This window comes from Mytilus californianus, unplaced genomic scaffold (assembly GCF_021869535.1).
Source record: "Mytilus californianus isolate M0D057914Y unplaced genomic scaffold, xbMytCali1.0.p SCAF_5, whole genome shotgun sequence".
Taxonomy (NCBI): domain Eukaryota; kingdom Metazoa; phylum Mollusca; class Bivalvia; order Mytilida; family Mytilidae; genus Mytilus; species Mytilus californianus.
Window position 1 is genome coordinate 60,005,686 of NW_026262701.1, and position 19,617 is coordinate 60,025,302.

General features: G+C 33.7%; 2 protein-coding genes across 10 annotated transcripts in view; both read left to right on the top strand.

Moving 5' to 3' along the window:
• Positions 1-19,617, top strand: part of LOC127701157 (cytoplasmic dynein 1 light intermediate chain 2-like) — a 722,868-nt gene that overhangs the window by 50,327 nt on the left and 652,924 nt on the right. The gene's annotated exons all lie outside the window — the stretch shown is intronic.
• Positions 6,847-18,837, top strand: LOC127702733 (uncharacterized). Its single transcript, XM_052207039.1, has 9 exons — positions 6,847-6,919; positions 7,403-7,599; positions 8,499-8,614; positions 10,737-10,853; positions 11,084-11,099; positions 16,405-16,496; positions 17,269-17,311; positions 18,220-18,325; positions 18,512-18,837. Exons 1-9 carry the CDS (start codon positions 6,847-6,849, stop codon positions 18,835-18,837), a joined length of 1,086 nt encoding a protein of 361 aa, XP_052062999.1.

Below are 19,617 nucleotides of genomic sequence, written 5' to 3' on the forward strand. Positions count from 1 at the left end.
CTAGTCATGGTCTATAAAAGAACATTGCAATGTTATTCAGTGGTTGTTGTTAGTTGCTGTCTGTCATAAATAAAATTGGGTGTTTGAATTGTTGCACTTTTTGTCATGATGGGGCATTTTATAGCTGACTTTACGTTATAGGTTTTGCTCATTGTTGAAGGATGTGTGGATGCCTGTAGTTGCTTATATCAACATAATTGGACTGGTGGGCAGCTGTCTAATTTACAATCATACCCTATCTCCTTATTGTCCCCTGCGCAACGGGTTGCGACAGAAATACTGTGCGTCCGTCTTGTCTTTTTAGTGCTATCACTTGTACAATTCTTGCCAGATTTTTATGAAACTTATCAAACTCTTCAACTATGTACTTTATTTTGCCTTTTTAACTTTTATTGATTCGAGCGTCAATGATGAGTCTTTTGTAGACGAAACGCGCGTCTGCCGCAAATACAAAATTTCATTCCTAGTATCTATGATGAGTTATTTATATCATAGGTTCATATTAGCAATTTCTTGGGATGAGTTCGAAAATCACTGCTGATTAATTATTTTTGAAACAGTTATGACCTTGGAATCATTAATTATATGGAAAATTACATTGTTAGTGCTCTCATGTGTACAATTCTTGCCAGAATTTCTGAAACTTAAATCATAGGTTTATATCAGCAATGTCTTTGATTGGTTCAAAAATCAGTGCCGATTAAAAAATTTTGAAAGAGTTATTCCCCTTGGAAAAAATGATTATAAGAAAAAAATGCATCGTTAGCGCTCTCATAAGTTCAATTCTCGCCAGAATTTTATGAAACTTATATCATAAGTTTATATCAGCAATGTCTTTGAGTTATTCCTCTTGGAAATATTAATTATAATGGAAATCATGAAGCCTTCGTTTCTCTAAGATATTAATAAAAGGTCTTATAGAACTAACAAAAAAATGCTTTTTTTAGTTTTAGCCCTTGTACCTTGAATAGATCAAATATGTGCAACGCGTGGGACATTGGAACTCTTGTTCTTTTATTTTTATATTCAAAGGCAAAGTTTGTGAGTTTATTTAGTCAACTCATCCTCACTAGGAAATTCATAAATAAATAAGGTTTGGCTTGTGTTTTGATGTGGATATAATGTAATATCTAATATCTATGTAAAGTTTATTTTATGATCTGTTATCATACATTTTCTATAGCTGCCATTTTAAAGACAGGATTTCCCATTATCTGAAATATAAGCAAATGAATTATTAGTGTAAACTGTTTCTCGCCTTTTTTGTTGTATTGGAGGGTCCAAAAGTAGTATAATAATACTTTGTGTAGATAAAAATAGGACAAAGGAACAAAAAGTGCGCATTTCCCTGTCCAATTCATAAACATCATACCCAAAGTCCCAATTCACTGGCATTACTGTTGAAATCATTGACATGCTAACAGATTACACAAGTGGCCAATGGACTAAAATTTCGGCACATTGAATATGGAAGTAAACATAACTGAACTCCAAACGTCCCAAAAGACAAATGCTGTAACAGCACCGGCCTTGCTGCAATTTTCTCTAAGGCAATTAAGGCTAAATTTCTAATTGTTACAAAAATGTCTTATGATGGTTATAAAAGAAATCACCAGGCTTTGATGAGCATTAAATTAACATTTAAAATTGCAGTTTACATTATCAAAAAATAAAAATTCAATATTTCTGCCTTTTTTTTTTTTTTTTTTTTGTCTTGCCTTCGCCATATGTTGCAGAATTTTAAACAAGAATGCTAATCTGGACATGAATAAGTTAATTTTTGGTATAACGCTTTATATTCAGAAGAAGATAAAAGATATGGACACTTCATATCTTAAATACAGATGCCTTATGGTCTGAAGTTTCTGTATAGCAGTTGTCAACACGTTGCCCTTGGCCTCCTTTTTATGACTCGTCGATTGATGAAAAAACCTTTTTTTTCACGTGATTGAGTAAAAGGACAGCTATATTTGCCAAATAGAAACATTTTCATGTATACCTATCACCTGACCTTGTCCTCATTTACAAGGTTCATTGGTCAACGTATGCTAAGATGAACCTACATGTTCATGAAAAATCCTATTTGTTCAAGAAAACACACAAAAACAGAACCCTAAGACCATCTGTAGTCAAAAACACACAAAAAAACTGAACCCTTAAGACCATCTGTAGTCAAATTCACTTAATTAATTGAATATTTCAAGACCCTTTACTTTACAGAACACTTGAAGTATCAAGAGAGAAATTAATACATAAATTGCAAAGGACATACTACTGTGCGGATGCTTACTGTTTATAGATCAAAAGTAACTAGTATTTATACAGTAACAACCCTTTGATACTAATAAATAGATATATACTGAGTTTAATTAGAAATGTTTCTAGGATTAGCTTCATCAGGATAAGAGTGTGGCGTCGAAACCTTAAACTAAGTGAATATGGAGTTATTTCATAAGACAAAATTCCGATCTCCGATACGGTTCGTATACACATATAAGTGTCTATTGTCTCGACGCCATCTATCGTTTCTGTTAATGATTTTTTCATGTATATATGGTTATTTAAAAAGGTATACTATGAATGCATTAGATGGCGGTGGTAACGGACCCTCTCTGGTTTCAGAAGAGGTTATCAAATAAGAACTTATAAATGTGCCGGATATGCGAAACTACTAAAGGATCAAATGGATAAAATCAAGAAATTAGGGACAGCAAATAAACAACCATGCATTCACGTCTTGGGTGATTTTAATAACCGTAAAATAAATTGGCAGACACAGTTGAATAAAGATACCAACACATGTCTAAACGGCAGTGACGGTCAAGCGTTAATATAAATACTAAATGAGGCTAGTGCTGAACAACTCGTCCTTTTTCCAACCAGGGAATGTAATACGCTAGACCTTTTAATTACAACCTTACCAGGGCAGTTCACAGAAATCCACTCACCTGACCGGTTTAGCGACCACGATGCACAATTCCAAGAAAAATAAGACCAGAAAGGAACTTCTTCCAATACTCAAAGGGAAGCTTCGATCAGATGAGAGAAGATACAAGGGACGTCACCAGGGACAAATACTTCAGTGGCCATCCAGGAATGAAGGAGAAAACTGGAACATGATAAAAGAATTTATACTAGAAGCCACCAAAATCAATGTACCAACTAAAACATCAAATGGAAAACAGTCAATACCATGGATAAATAATAACATCAAGGCCATGATAAAAGGAAAGAACAGATCACACGCGAACTATAAAAAAAAACAAAAGCGTGAGAATAAAACGAAAATTGTAAGAATTAAGGCGCACAATTAACAAGGAAATTGAAACAGCCAGTAACAACTACGTCAACAACTTAATCCTTAATAAGCGATATAAAACAGGATTCTAAACCATTATAGGAATAAACTTGCCATGATTAACAACCAGGAGGCAGACAAACAGGGAATATCCCCATTTAAGACTCAAGATAGTAAGACCGCCGATACAGACCAACAGAAAGCGGAAGCATTGAATACACAGTTTACAAGCGTTTATACTAAGAAAGAATATGAATCCATTCCATACCAAACCCCACTTGTAGACAAAATGAGGAACATCACAGTAACAACCAAATGAGTGGAGAAGATACTTAAAACGTTAATGCGTCGAAAGCGATGGGTCCTGATGGTATACACCCCAGAGTACTGAAAGAATTGGCACCTAACATATCAGAGGTAATGGCTCACTTTTTCCAACAATCCATCAACAGAGGAACCATCCCAGATGAATGAAAAAGTTCTAATATATAGCCCATTGTTCAAGAAAAACGACAGAACCATCCCGAGTTATTACAGAGCAGTATCTCTGACATGTATCACTTGCAAACTACCAGAACATTTGCTCGTACCTAATTCAGCACTTTGAAGATCACAACATCCTAAATAGCCGACAACATTCCATTTAGAAGAAGACACAGCTACGAAACCCAACTCATTAACGTGCTACACGACTGGGCAACTGCCATTGACAACAGGAAACAAACTGATAAATTTATTTTGGATTTTGAAAAAGCATTTTACGCCGTACTACACGAGCTATTAAAAAGTAAACTTCACAAATATGGTGTGCCGAAAAACATCTTGAATTGAATTTACGCCTTCCTATCTACAAGATCTCAGTGCGTGGAAGTGAACGGGATTAAGTCTGAGACATCAACAGAACTATCATGAGTACCCCAAGGAACGGTTCTCGGTTCCATCCTATTTCTAGTCCATATCAACGACAAAGCAGAAAATATAAGATCAAGAAACTGTTTGAAGCCCTATGTAGGCATACAAAAAGCCACAAAATGATGACATTTGCTGAGTCAGAAAATATTAACATATAAAACTTATAAAAATTTACACTTTCGAATTTGATAATAGGTGCATGACTATGATAGTACGTAAACCGAAATAATAAAAAGTCATACCCCCAAAATACCGAAAATACGCATGCAGTTAAAATACAAATAAAATAACCATTTTTCTTTCTTTTCATGTCAAACCCTTCTTTACCGTCCGGATCAGGCCAAACTATATCGGTCAATATAATAATAAGTAATATCACATGGAGTATTATGTTGAAAATGAAATTTCAATCGAAGCATGAGGAACATGACCATCACACCGAAACATCCAGATATGAAGAATTAGAATGACAATAATAGAAATTTGCTTCCACATGAAAACCTTATTTACAGTTTATGATTTGGCCTTCTATCTGCCTTTATTGGAGCAGATGGGGTTATATTTCATGCATAAATAATTAAGTATGACTTCATTTGAAATAAGTCTAAACTATAATATATTTATAAGTAAGTTACAATAACAACAGCTTTCTAAAAAGCAAAAAGAATTGATCTCAAACAACTTCTGGAGTAGAAGGATAAGAATCAAGGAGGCAACAGAACACCTCTTATACTCACTTACCACCCTGATTTCAAAAGTGTGTCATCCATTGTTCGAAAGCTTTGAAAAATTGAGAATGATTCCAATTTGGAAAAAGTATCTTCCTCCCCAGCAATCATGGCATTCAGAAGACCAAAAAACATCCGTGACAAATTAGTAACAATTGAATTAACAACCTACTCCACCTCCTGGTTGCTACAAACAATGTAGGAGAAGGAATTGTTTATGTTGTAAAGCTGCCAATACCAGCAGTGATTTCATCAGATCATTTACAAAACAAAGTTATTGCCATTGGCGATTGCCATATAAAAAGATCACCAGATGTAACAAAATGGATATATATGTATAAACAAGTCTAAATTGAAAACAACGTTCAAACCTATGATTGCGTTGGATAAAAACCGCAATTTTTATACGTGTGCATGCAAAACAAATTTCTTGGTAGAGGGGTCTAAATACAGCACAAACAACATTTTCCAAAAGACCAAAAAATTGAAAAAGTATATTTTAACAAAACGCATTTGACTAGCAGGTCGAACAACTGATGTTCTTAAACCCTGCTGACTGCCATTGGCGATTGCCAAATAAACGGATCACAAGATGTAACAAAATGGATCTTATAATAATTTATTACCAAACAGAAAACAATAAACTTGCGGGAAAGATGGTATACCGCAAACATGAGGTGCAAAAATTTGTACACCATATCCGGATTTCGACAATTAATGTCTCTTCAGTGATGTTAGGAATCGAAACGGTATTTGGAAGGCCATATAATTTACCTCAATTTAGGATAGACTCTTGAATTTTGAAAGAGTCGAAATAGGATGAACGGATCATATAAACCCGAAGGCAAATATAATACAAGCCCAAACGAAAAAATATAAACAAGTCTAAATTGAAAACAACGTTCAAACCAATGATTGCGTTGGATAAAAACCGCAATTTTTATACGTGTGCATGCAAAACAAATTTCTTGGTAGAGGGGTCTAAATACAGCACAAACAACATTTTCCAAAAGACCAAAAAAGTGAAATAGTATATGTTAACAAAACGCATTTGACTAGCAGGTCGAACAACTGATGTTCTTAAGCCCTGCTGACTGCCATTGGCGATTGCCAAATAAACGGATCACAAGATGTAACAAAATGGATCTTATAATAATTTATTACCAAACAGAAAACAATAAACTTGCGGAAAAGATGGTATATACCGCAAACATGAGGTGCAAACACATGTACACCATATCCGGATTTCGACAATTAATGTCTCTTCAGTGATGTTAGGAATCGAAACGGTATTTGGAAGGCCATATAATTTACCTCAATTTAGGATAGACTCTTGAATTTTGAAAGAGTCGAAATAGGATGAACGGATCATATAAACCCGAAGGCAAATATAATACAAGCCCAAACGAAATATATATATATATATATAATTCGTCTAACATTTATCCCAACAATGTTAGCAAATCTTTGTTCTTCCCTCAGCGGGATTCTTCCCATACTTCTGTGACATTGTAACAACGCCGATGCACTATGTCTAGCGCCCTAGACCATTCGGCTATATAAAACATAGCTTTGGTTAGTCGAGTAATGTCTTTGCTCGTCGGCTTAATCTAGGGTTGTAACACAGTACATGCTGAGATGGTGTACCTTTCTGATAAGCTATGTTTTGTGTGTCGCAAAGGATGATAATGTTACCTACCGTGCCGCCACATCAAATATTAATTTTATGATACGTGTGACGTGTGAAACAATTTTGAATGTAGATAGTTAACTGAAAACTTCAAGTACAAGTAAATAGTGTTTTTCTTTTTTTAGATTTTGAAATTAAATTTGAGTGTATGAGTGTATATTGATCCAACAAATTTAGTTGCACAACTCTACTACTGTTTCTAGCAGATTAAAACAAAAATGGGATGTATATTTAGTGGACGTGTGGAGCCTGCTGCAGTTCAGAAGTCGTGTGAAGACATTCTGGATGATGGTGAGATTTTTAAACAATGCGTAAAAGAATACACAGATAAAGAAAAGATGGGAAAAAACGGAAAAAAGAAAGACAGATAGTTAATCCTTAGAATTAGTGGAAGAACAGAAACACAGAAAAAAATATGTGAAGATAGGAAATTTTGAAGAAGATTCAACTTTACGACGGGAAAATGTTACAGCGTCGACCGACAGTTCTACTGCCATTCCTTCAAGGCCAAGATTGCACTCTAATGGAGAAGAACCTTTCACTGTGAATCAGGAACAAATGACAAGCTTTGATAAAGAAGATACAAAATATGTAAAATATGAAAAGAAAAAGACAGGAAAAGGAGAAAAACAGCAGAAAAAAAACAAATGTACAATACAGGCATAGCAAAAGAAGTACATAATTCAATTGAAGATATCGCAAATGAGGTAAAACGTCCAAACACAAACGACGAAGAAAAACTTACAAAATGTGAGAATACAGCTTGCACTGCAGACATTAACGATGAAATATTTCGTGAAAATAAAATAAAATCGGCGGAAGAAATATCAAATGGAAAAACAACATCACAACTGAAGGAGCCAGATGCATTTCGAGATGTACAGAAAAGAGAAACGGGCGTCATAGTTTATCAAAACACAACTGACAAAGAACAATGGGATTTCTCAGATATAGACAGATATGCCTTACAAGTATGATGTCACATCCTGTTAGCACTCACCATTCATCTTCTTTTGGTGCGGGAATCTTGGGACAGACATTTTTTACGACTGTAATGAAATAAAATCAAAGTTATCAGATATATTTTTTTTTATTTTCTACGGAAACCAACACCTTTTTTCATTTTCCTTCAAAGCATTTTTTTTCAATAGTATTAGAATCCAACAATTTATTTAAAAAACAACAATGCCCAATAACCGAGACAATTTTTGTCTTCTGCAAAATAGTTAGAACACAGTAAAAACTATATTCCTTTTAAATGTTTTTTTTTCTCTGTTTGTATAATTGCTTTTAAGGTGACTTTAAGGTCTGATATATTTAAATCAATAGAAGAATAACCGATCAATGGTTGGAAAGATCTTATTCTTTGCTTCATCCACAACAGGCAGCTGGAACCCCATATTTTTTCCTATCACTTATACGACAACACAAGCTAGCATGCGAATCCGTCTTGTCCCCATTTAACTTAAATTGCTGAAAAAAATCTTTTTTTTTGGAATTGTTACCTATCATATTTATAATTGAATCGAGGACGACTCATTGCAATATATATACTATGAATTAATTTTATTTCCTTGGAAATCAATCTTCGTGGATTGAGGAAAACTTTTTCTTAGATGTCTTATTTCGTCGTTTTGCCAAAGTCTGCATACGAGCCTATTGAACATTTGTTATTGGTCGAACATTAAAATTCGTGGTTCACCTATACTCACGAAATCCACGAAAATTGGTATCCAACGAATAATAATAAATCCACATTATACTTTATTTTCATAGTTTGTATTATTTTGCTCAATTGGTATAGTATATCCATCTTTGGTTGGCATAGTTTTTTATACATTACTTATACATAAATACGGATGTATTGTAGGCAACATATCATACAGAAATGTCTGTTGAAACACTTGCAAATCAGTTATCAAATCCTGTACAGAATACATTGGAAACTGTCAGAGCAATTTACGTGTGGATAACAAACAACATTAGGTATTAGTATAGCTTTATTTCCTTTCCCCTTTGGCTTGATCGGGCAATTTTACAAGGTATGTGTTACGCAAAATGATTCTATTGAAATGGTAAAAGAAAGATAACTCTCACATGTAAAAAGGAGATTCATCATAATACTAGTATGTAAAACTAACTTTTTTACTTTTCTAGTATTACGTAAATAAAGTAAAACTCGTACGCCTCTGATAGAATAACTAACAGGAACATATATTGTTGGGTGATGTAACATTTACCTAATATATAAGACCACTTAAATTACAAGTTTTACACACTTTCTACAAGTTAATATTTTGATAGTCACACGCACTATTCACCAGATGATACACGTTTACCTTCCATTATTAACAAACTTGATTAAGTCCTATGATCTTTTTTCATAAAGCTGATCATTCTGACAAATTATTCATTCAATCTGTTAAACCATTATAATGAAGAAGAGGTATCTAATTTTTCGTTATGTGTCCTAATTGTTAGCCATCTTGGATTCAAATGGGCATCAAAATTACAAACTTAGTACAAAATCATCACACAATTACTCAAGGACATTATCCATTCATTCTTTCAAACTGTTTCAAAGAAGAAGTTTTTTGCATGTATTTTCCATAGGGTCCTATGTTAAATATGTTTCACAGTTTTCGCCATTTTGGGATTCCAATCAATACAAAAATTTGAAAAATGTATGGAATATTCCTGCAAAGTAGAAGTTGCTTTTGTGTTATGGTTTCTGCCATGTATATTTTTAAAATTTTACCCAATCAGAATAGGATTCTAGGAACATTGCTGCAAAGTTTGGTTCCATTCGGATCAGTTGTTTCAAAGAAAAAGATTAAAATATAAAAAGTAAACAACGGAAGAACGGACGGACGACGGACGCAAAGTAATAGGAAAAGTTTACCCTAGCTTTAAGTCAGATGAGTTTTAAAAATTGGACATAGTCGTCACTTAAATGCAATAAATCCTATAAAATTCGTCTGACAATTGATCTTGACTTTTTGTCATTTAATTTTTCATTTGGCCTTTCAACTATCTTGATTCGAGCGTCACCGATGAGTCCTATGTAGAAAAAATCTCTAGTCTGGCGTACAAAATTAAAAGCCTGGTATCTTTTATGAGTATCTAAACATATCTGCCCCTTTCACATTTTCTGTATCTGTAATGATCAAGACAAAAGGGAAAACACATTATAACCTATGTTTTTTTTTCAGCCATAACGGCCATGTTAGTAGCTTGGACATTTGAGATCAACAGACAATTATTTGAACTATAGATACAAAAGAGGGACGAAAGATACCAGAGGGACAGTTAAACTCATAGATCGAAAACAAACTGACAACGCCATGGCCAAAAATAAACAGACAAACAGACAAATAATAGTACAGATGGCACAACATAGAAAACTAAAGACTAAAAATTATGAATATGGTCGAGCTTGTTTCCAATTGGCTCAGAGAATAATACTTTTGTAAAAGTTAATACACGACGAACGATGACAACGGACAACAGACTCCACATTAAGTTATAACAATAGGCAAAACAAAAGAACAAAAACAAATAAAACAAAAACAAAAACAAATAAAACAAAAACAAAAAAGCAATATAAAAGGCAATAGAGAAGAACCAATGGTCAGCGGACATATGCGAGATGAAAATCTAACCAGAACAAGTATTCTTTTAGTAAAATATTACTGGTTTATGTCAAGAATCTGGAAGAAAATAGACCTAAGCAGAACCCTATAAATCATATAAAAGACAAGTTCAAGATGCAGTTGAACCTATTTTTATGAGAGAAAAAAAAACCAGAACAAGAAATCCCTCTTTGGTCAAATTCACTTAATCATTTGATTTTACGTGTTTCTAGAATACGCTTCGCCAGCTTCAGGGAATTAGCTTCGCTCCTCCATTCAGTACCTAAAACTGTGTTTTAAAATATTTTTTGTTGTTGTAAAATTATAAAGTAAAACTCCCAGGGCGCGACAAGGCAATTTAAATGGAGAAACACGGTTTGAATGCACATATAGAAGTGCATATTAGAAGATGCCTCAACTCTATCTTTCGTTTGCATAAATGATATATTTGTTCATGTAAAATGTTTTGTTAATAGATATGATACAGATGAATTAAAGGGTGATAATAAAAGACTTTCGGATCCACAAGTAGTTCTAAAACGTAGAACGTGTGTGTGCACTGGGTATGCAAAGTTGTTTGAAGCCTTATGCAGGTATGTAACAAGCACCATTAATCATGACATTTGCTAAGTCAGAAAATTTTAAACATTTAGACTTTTGGCTTCCACTAAAAGTCTATTGAAAAAATTATGATAGTATGTACATATTGAAAAAAATCATGATTGTCAACCAAAATTATCCAATACTCTACCCGAAAAAACTACCGAAAAGTCCGGTTCAAATATTATATTTTGAACAAAGTTTTTTTTTTCTTTTTGTTTAGGTCTGAACCAGTAAAAGTAATATATGAAAATAAAAATTGTTAGCAATATCAGTGGGGTTATATTGCTGAATCTGAAATTTCATCCGGAACATCATGAAATTCATACCTAAGCATCAAGCACAATGCTGGTTATAATTGTGATTTGCTTCGATCTATATGAATTCATAAGTATACCCATGCTACGATACGAAGAAGATGGTGGTATATGGTTATTGACCCGCCCGTTAGTCAGTCTGTCAGTTCGTCCGTCAGTAACTTTAGTTTTCAGATGATATCTCTAATAATTTATATTGGATTGCAACCATACTTTGAAATATGGTCTCATATAATGAGAAGAAGAAACTATTGATTTTGATGTCACCATTTTAAAGGTTAAGGTATCAATATTTCATGTCAGCACTGAATATCTGGCTAACAATTTTGTACACAACACGCATCAGTAGCGTTAATATAAAATGTTGTAAGTTACTGGTTTTATTTATACCCAGTTGACGAGCTACAAATAAAGTTATGAAATTAAGAATATAATTATAACCCACGCAACGAAGTTGCGAAGGATATAATGATTTTGATCCGTCTCAACTCCTCTGAAACCACACAACAGAATTTCAAGAAACTTTGTACAAAATGAGGACATCCTATATATGTAGATGAGCATATCGACAGGAAACTATGATCCTTTTTTTTCTACGCGTTATGCCCTTTGAACTTAGAATTTTGGCTTAAATATACTACTGCAACAGTTTGTATGAAACTGTGTAGACAATAAGGACATAATATGTAGCTGTGCATATCAACAGGAAATTTTGATTCAACTTTTTTTTTCCAGGAGTTATGCCCTTTTGAATTTAGAATTTTGCCGGAAATACACTACTGCATTTGTAGTTAATGAGGACATAATATTATATCCTCATTAACTACAAAGTTTCATGAAATTCTATTGTGTGGTTTAAGAGGAGTTGCGATGACAAAGTGTTGCAGTAGTCAGAAATTGTTATCAGTTGACTTTTTTAAGGAGTTATGTGTCGTTGAACTAAGACATCTGATGAGATTTTGTTTGCCAAGTGACAATGTGGGGCGTGGGGTATGCGAGTGTGCTTACAAAGGTTTTTTAATTAACGCTGCCTTAAGGAGTAAGAGCAAAGACTTGTCGGCTCGGAGTTAGATTAATGTGTCCGGGTAGCTTAACGTGTCTTTTCTCAAACGGTTATCTTGTGAACTAACAAAATAAAAGCCGCCTCATTATTTCAGTCTTAGGCAAAACGGGTTTAACATGTTCTCGAATCCAGAATATGAATTTGATTTGCCGCTGGACGTTAAACTGTCATCCAACGACATCATCTAATTTAAAAAAATATATTTTCACTGAAATAATTTAGTTATTCATGTTGTTTTGAAGATACAATAGAATATGATAAAAATAGGTTTTCTAAAATAAATGGCTAGTACTACAGACCATCTTTGTTCCCTTCAAATGTGAAAAATTGGGTAAGCATAAATAAGATAGATTAATAATTTTATCATATTTCTGTACTATGTCAATTTTGGTCTGTACTCCGAGTGGTTTATCTCAAATGACTAATCTTGATAATACATTTTGCGAGCGCAAATGCTGGCAATAAGTATAGTAGCCACTTGTCGGGTTTAAGCCTCTTCAATATGCAATTAATGTTAAAGGATTTTTGTCATTCGTCATGAAACCGTAAGAAGATATCTTATTGACAATTCACGTTATAAATCACAGAAGGACAGAAACACCATGATAAAATAAGAATGGAAACAATGCTAAACAAACATATCACATAACTCTTAAGATTAAGCTAACTAATCCAATCAAAATGGTGTTTCACTTCATAACATTAATATAACATATACTGTGAAAGTACTTTTCTTCGTGGGTATCAATTTTCGTGGTTTGAGCAAAAGTTACATGTTCGTGGGTTCTTAAATTCGTGGATTTTACTTTTCTAGAAAAAAAATAGAGTTAAGAATTTGAAGCCATCAGAAACGAAGATTCTTGAAAATAATCCTAGTAGTATGTTGTTTTATAATGATTTGTGGACATTGCAAAATAAAGTGTTCATTTTCACTTACTTGTTCGTCTTTCATAACTGACAACATTCAACATATATTTTAAAAGATAGTTAATTTTCGGAAATAATTTGATTCATCTATGCTTAAAAATTGTCTCGATTGAAGTAAATTGTAAAGTAAACATTTTAATTGTTGAACACGTGTAATCAGAAGTGATGACACTAATTAACCCGAGATCGAATGATCAACAGATTGACGATTATCAAAGGTGTTAAATTGGCCATAAACACGTGCTTAAAGAAAACGGTTAAATAAACAAATGCTATAAATTTATGACATGAAAAGCAAGCCCAATAAAATCCTGCCTGAAGTTGTATGGTGTCTTCCCGATTGTCCCACTTTTTGAAATTACAGGTAAAAAAGTAATGAAATTTTGTGGGACAATCGGGAATATATTTGTGGGACAATTGGGAAGTTTAAATGTGGGACAATTGGGAATTGTTTTGATAGTGATTAATTTGTTTTTATAGTCTGTGTTAGTTAATTACAAGTTACTAATCACTGTAACTTATAAAATATGAAAAAAAAACATGAACAAATAATAATACTAACATATTATATTTTGCACATACATGTAGTAGGAACAATTGAAGTATAATCAAACATGGAATATAATATGAAATCATAAAATTTTAGTCTTAGATGCATGATTTTTTTAATTAGTTTTTATTGGCTTTGAACTAGCTGTCAGTAACTGCGAATACTCTAAGATCTGTACTTGCTGTCTTTGTTGTGGGGATGTATAAGTAGCCGCCCACGTCCATGTCCACTCTGTGATTTGTTAAATGTATTTCTGTCTGTACCCATCTGATGAGACAAGCCTTTTTCAACTTATTTTTTTTAGTTTATTCTTATGTTGTACTGTAACATCACTGTCCCAGGTTAGTGGGAGGATTGGCGCCTTCAAATAAGTATAACCCCGCCACGTTCTGTATGTGTCTGTCCCAAGTCAGGAGCCTGTAATTCAGTGGTTGTCGTTTGTTACTGTGTAATACATTTGTTTTTTGTTCATTATTTTGTACATAAATTCGGTCGTTAGTTTTTCTAGTTTGAATTTTTTTACATTATTCAGATGGGACCTTTAAAGCTGACTCTGCTGTATGGGCTTTGCTCATTGTTGAAGGCCGTATTGTGACCTATAGTTGTTAATTTCTGTGTCATTTAGTCTTTTTTGGAGAGTTGTCTCATTGGAAATCATACCACATCTTTTTTTTATGGAAGTCTGGTTCTTCTTTATAGTTGGTGACGAGTCCTGTTGACTGCACTTTATGGCAAAGACACTGGGAATATTGGAAAAACAACCTTTGATATTGATTCTTAGAACGGCTGATCTGGCAGAATTCTAGACAACAGCTTCGTTATCAAAAAAAGGAAGTTGTTGGGTTCAGGTGAATCTGACGTTGGGTGTTAGTAGTCTTCAATAGTGCAGAGAATGTTGTATTAATGTCCTCTGACTTCCCTAGTAAAATTGTAAAGTCTTCTGGAAAAATCTCTCCATCAACAAGTTCGTGTAAAGTGTACAATGTAAATGAGTTTATACCTTTTTTTTTTTTAAATTGCATGCATTATTTATTCAAAAACTTTAGAGAAAATGTATAATTAAAATTACGGTATTGAAATTTGTTTTATAAATAACGTAACATTGTAGATATATTTCATAAATCAGAAATAATTTTTTTTTAATCAAAAGTGCATTAATCTAATGATTTAAAAAACATTTTTTTTATACTTCTATAAAATTAATAATAAATGTGCAATAAATTAATTCTTGTTTATTTAGCAAAACAAACAACAGTTACATTGTTTATCTAAGAACATTTTACTTCATAAAATAATGTGGGACAATCAGAACTTTTCATGTGGGACAATCAGAACTCTAAAATTTTAAAAAGTGGGACAATCGGGAATAAACCAGTTGTATATATAGTTCATAGTGCGTTTGCTGATGTTCGATGCATTCTCTAGATTATATGCCCGTATCCATGCAATCAAACCTAATGGGGAGTTTTTCATGTCTTAGTTTGGACAACAGTTGTTATATTTCGTTGGACACTTGAATTCGTGGATAAAGCCATCCACGAAAACCACGAAAATTGGTACCCCACGAATAAAAGTACTTTCACAGTATATGCAAGTTTGTTTAAATGTAACTTAAAAGGTTATTTCTTGGCGTTTTGTTCATTTTAGTTATGCATGTGTGGAAGTAAAATTTTTACAAGGATTTTCAAAAAGTTCCAAATATTCAGCTGAAAAAACATTGACATTGGACAAGAAATTAGATCACGCTTGGAATGCCGTAAAAATCAATGAAAAATGGTTTCTACTTGACTGTACATGGGGAGCTAAAGAACGGATTCATGGCCAAGAGAGTCAAAATGGTTTTAATTTCCTTACAGACCCACACCATCTTATATACACACACTTTCCATATATGAATGATAATCCAATAAAAAGCAGTGAATGGCAACTACTTCCAACACCAATATCAATAGATGATTTTAGCAAGAGTATTGAACCAACATCTCAAGCAATGCTATGGAAAATATATCCTAAATCTCATAAGCATGGAATTATCGACATGACAGAACCATTGGATATAATCTTGCTGGATACAGATGAAAAACTGTTGAGAATTAAAGCTGTTTTTCTTAATATGAATAACGGAAACCGTGAAGAAACCGGATGCGATTTCGCTCGTAAAGAATCCAGATCAGAATTACATATCAAAGTACGACCTAGGTCGTATGGGAAATATTTACTACAATTGTATGGGCAAACTAATAAAAATACAAACAAGAATATTATGTTGATGAAATATATTATAAAATCTTTATGTATTCATGACCTCAGACCATTTCCACAAGAAAGTGGATTATGGGGGATCAAACCAGAGGCTTATGATTGCGGTTAAAGCAAGGGGAATAGTGTTCCAGTCCTGCAAAGTGTTAAGAGGGAAACGGAAATTCGTTTGCAGACTACAAAAAGAACTCCCGCATTAGTGCAACTCCATTCTGCTCAAAATAATTTAAATGGCGATGAAGGATATGTATTTGCAGAAAGCAAAGGAGATGTTTTGATTATTAAGGTTCGCTTTCCGTTCATTGACTATTATAAACTTACATTATACCTGAAGCCAGTAGTGAATGGAAACGATACGTACCAGGACATGGCCATTTTCATGATCTATTGCACTGAACCTTTGGTACCATGCATTCCGTTTCCAAAAGAAATTTTCGAAAACTGACGAATACAACTGTAAAATAATCGAACCTGTCTACAGACAAATCCCTACTTGTACAAAAATCAGATTTAGGATGAAATCTAACATACTGCAAATATCTAATGTTTCAGGGAAAAGAATGGAAAAAATAGGCGACGAATGGATTGTAGACATAATATTTCCTGATGCAGGTGAAGCGGTCAACATCAATGGGAATGTTTCTCAAGACGGAAACTGTTGGTGCTTGTCTGAATATGAAACCGTGGAAAGTTCAAATGGAATAATGAAAAGTCTTTTCAAGATACCTGGTGAAAACATGAAAAAAATCAATTGAGCAATGCATCGAACAGACGGAAGATTTAAAAATTGCAAACAATAATCATTCATCAGAGAGTAGTAGACTTACAACAGACGCACAAACAGTTAATGATCCAAGAACAAAATATGCTAAGCAATGGGGATTAATACCAAAATCACACAAATGTTTCAATATAAGAATTGATGACGAAGTTGAAATAACAGCAGTAGATAGTATGAACAGATTAGTTTTCAATGTCGTTTTTTTTCTCGAATCAAGGGAATTTGTTAAAATGAACGAATATATCTTTCTACGAAAAGAACATCCCAAAGAAGATAAAGTAACAATTCGTCCACCGTTAGCTGGAACATATATATTGCGACTATTTGGGCATATTGACAAAGATAGCAAAACACACGAACTTTTACTAGATTATACCATTATATCTTCGATGAAAGGGGGACTAGAGGTAAATCCATATCCCTCTCACAAAGGCTTATGGGGTATAATGCCTGAAGCTTTCACTCTTGGACTTCACAACGACAATGCATATAATATTTCTTCTTTTCATACATGTAACAGAAATTTAGAGATCTGTTTTCGCACTGAACAGAAAGTCTACTCTTTATCTAAACTAAAACCGACGAATAATACATTACTTGATGCGCAATACTATACTATTTTAGAGTGTGCAGACCATTATTTGAAAGTGAAAATAAATTTTCCTTTTCAGGACTACTACAAACTTACTTTATTGTTTAAAAAGTCTACGGAGGAAGCTGACGAACGGCGGTACTTTGAAATGGCTTATTTTTTAATAGACTGTCGTGAACCAAGTAAACCATGCATGCCATTTCCTATGACATTTGATTCCACTCAGACATTTTCATGTAGTTTAATTGAGCCTTCGTCGAGATTTTTACCAGCACAATCAACTATAACTTTTAGAATTAAATCACCAATTATGATAACATTTCAACTGGCTGGTGAAAAGATGGAGAGAATAAACGACGTATACATTGCTATTGTAACTACACCAAGTCAATGTGATGAATTTCGTTTAAGTGGAAAAACAGAGAATGAAGACAATTTCTGGGTTGTATACGAATACGAAATTGTATCTAAAAGTGGAAAACGTAATAATGGGACTAATATTTCAAATATCATTCAGGAAAGCAAAGAATGGGATTTGATGTGTAACTATATCAACATAAAGATGTCCCGATAACAGACATTGCAAAAGAATTAGGGATACAGCCGTTTTCCCACAAAGGAGAGGTTATCATGGTTCATGAATGTGTTGATATTATGATTTCAGATATTAAGAATTGCCTTCACAACTGTACCGCTACATTGAACAGACTCTCTAATGTCACGGATATACGAACAGAATACATTTTCATTCGCAAAGAAAAAAACAGGGAAATTGCAGTCTCAATTAGTCCGCCTCCTCCTGGACTCTACTGCTTGCATATATACGGACATAGCAGCCCCGAGGCAGAAAATCTTCCTCTTTTACTTCAGTACACTATAAAGTCAGATGGGGCCGACGAGGATATATCATTTCCAAAGAACGATGGTTTATGGGAATTTTTGTCCGACGCCAACAATTATGGATTTCAAAATACTGGTGCTCTTTTAGTGCCGGTGAAGTATAAAGTAAAAGGAGAGGCAAAACTTTGCTTTCCGACATACCAAAACCTAAAACGGTCAGTAAAATTAACTTCCGAAGGAAATCCGCCAGACGGAGTAAAATGCACACTGGTCGACAGTGATAATCATTCATTTAATATTACTTTGAGATTGCCTTTTACAGGATATTATAAACTAACGATATTCTCCGAAACAGATTCCAAGAATCACAAGACAGGGACATTTCTCATAGACTGCACTGAGCCAGCAAATCCATGCCTACCGTTTCCAACAACTTTTGCAGAAACACACGAATACAATTGTGTTCTTATAGAGCCTTTAGACGGTATACTTCCTGCAAATTCTAGCATAACATGTAGATTTAGATCATCTATAATATTATCAGCAATTGTTAATGGACATATGATGACAAAGGCGGGAAGTGAATGGATTATAACAACTACTACACCTAGCACTGGGGAAGCATTTGACATCGCTGGAAACCAGTGAAAACTCTACAACAGATTTATCCATCGGATCACCAGCAGTGATGGTGATACATGGCTGTGTACATTCTGTATATACAACTATATATCACTGAAGAGACATTAATTGTCGAAATCCGGATATGGTGTACAAATTTTTGCACCTCATGTTTGCGGTATACCATCTTTCCCGCAAGTTTATTGTTTTCTGTTTGGTATTAAATTAATAATTAAGATCCATTTTGTTACATCTGTTGATCCGTTTATTTGGCAATCGCCATCAGTCAGCAGAGTTTAAGAACATCCGTTGTTCGACCTGCTAGTCAAATGCGTTTTGTTAAAATATATATATAAGTTATAATTGTTTTAGTACAGAAGTACTGACTACTAAGCTTATGATCAGGATTGTATATCTAAACGTTTATCATATGCATTGTAATTATGTCCCCACAAATTACATGTATCCTAAAATTGATAAAGCATTGAACACCCACCTGCAGTCTACATTTTTGGTTTTTTTTTAATTGGAAATTGACTTATGACAAATATATATATAATTACATATAAGAATTACCCTCCACCGGGCTATTTCAAAAATCCAGGATTCGCCACTGAATCTAACAATTTTACACTATTTTGCAGCAGCAGCTGTATATCGTTTAAATGTACAAGTGTTTTTACATTAAGTGCATTGTACTTATGACCCCTTTTCTGCAGGTGATGTGGGGAATATTTGTAACAGGAAAACCAATTTATATGTCTTATCACTGCATGACACAAATGGCTATGTATAAGAACGCTTTTG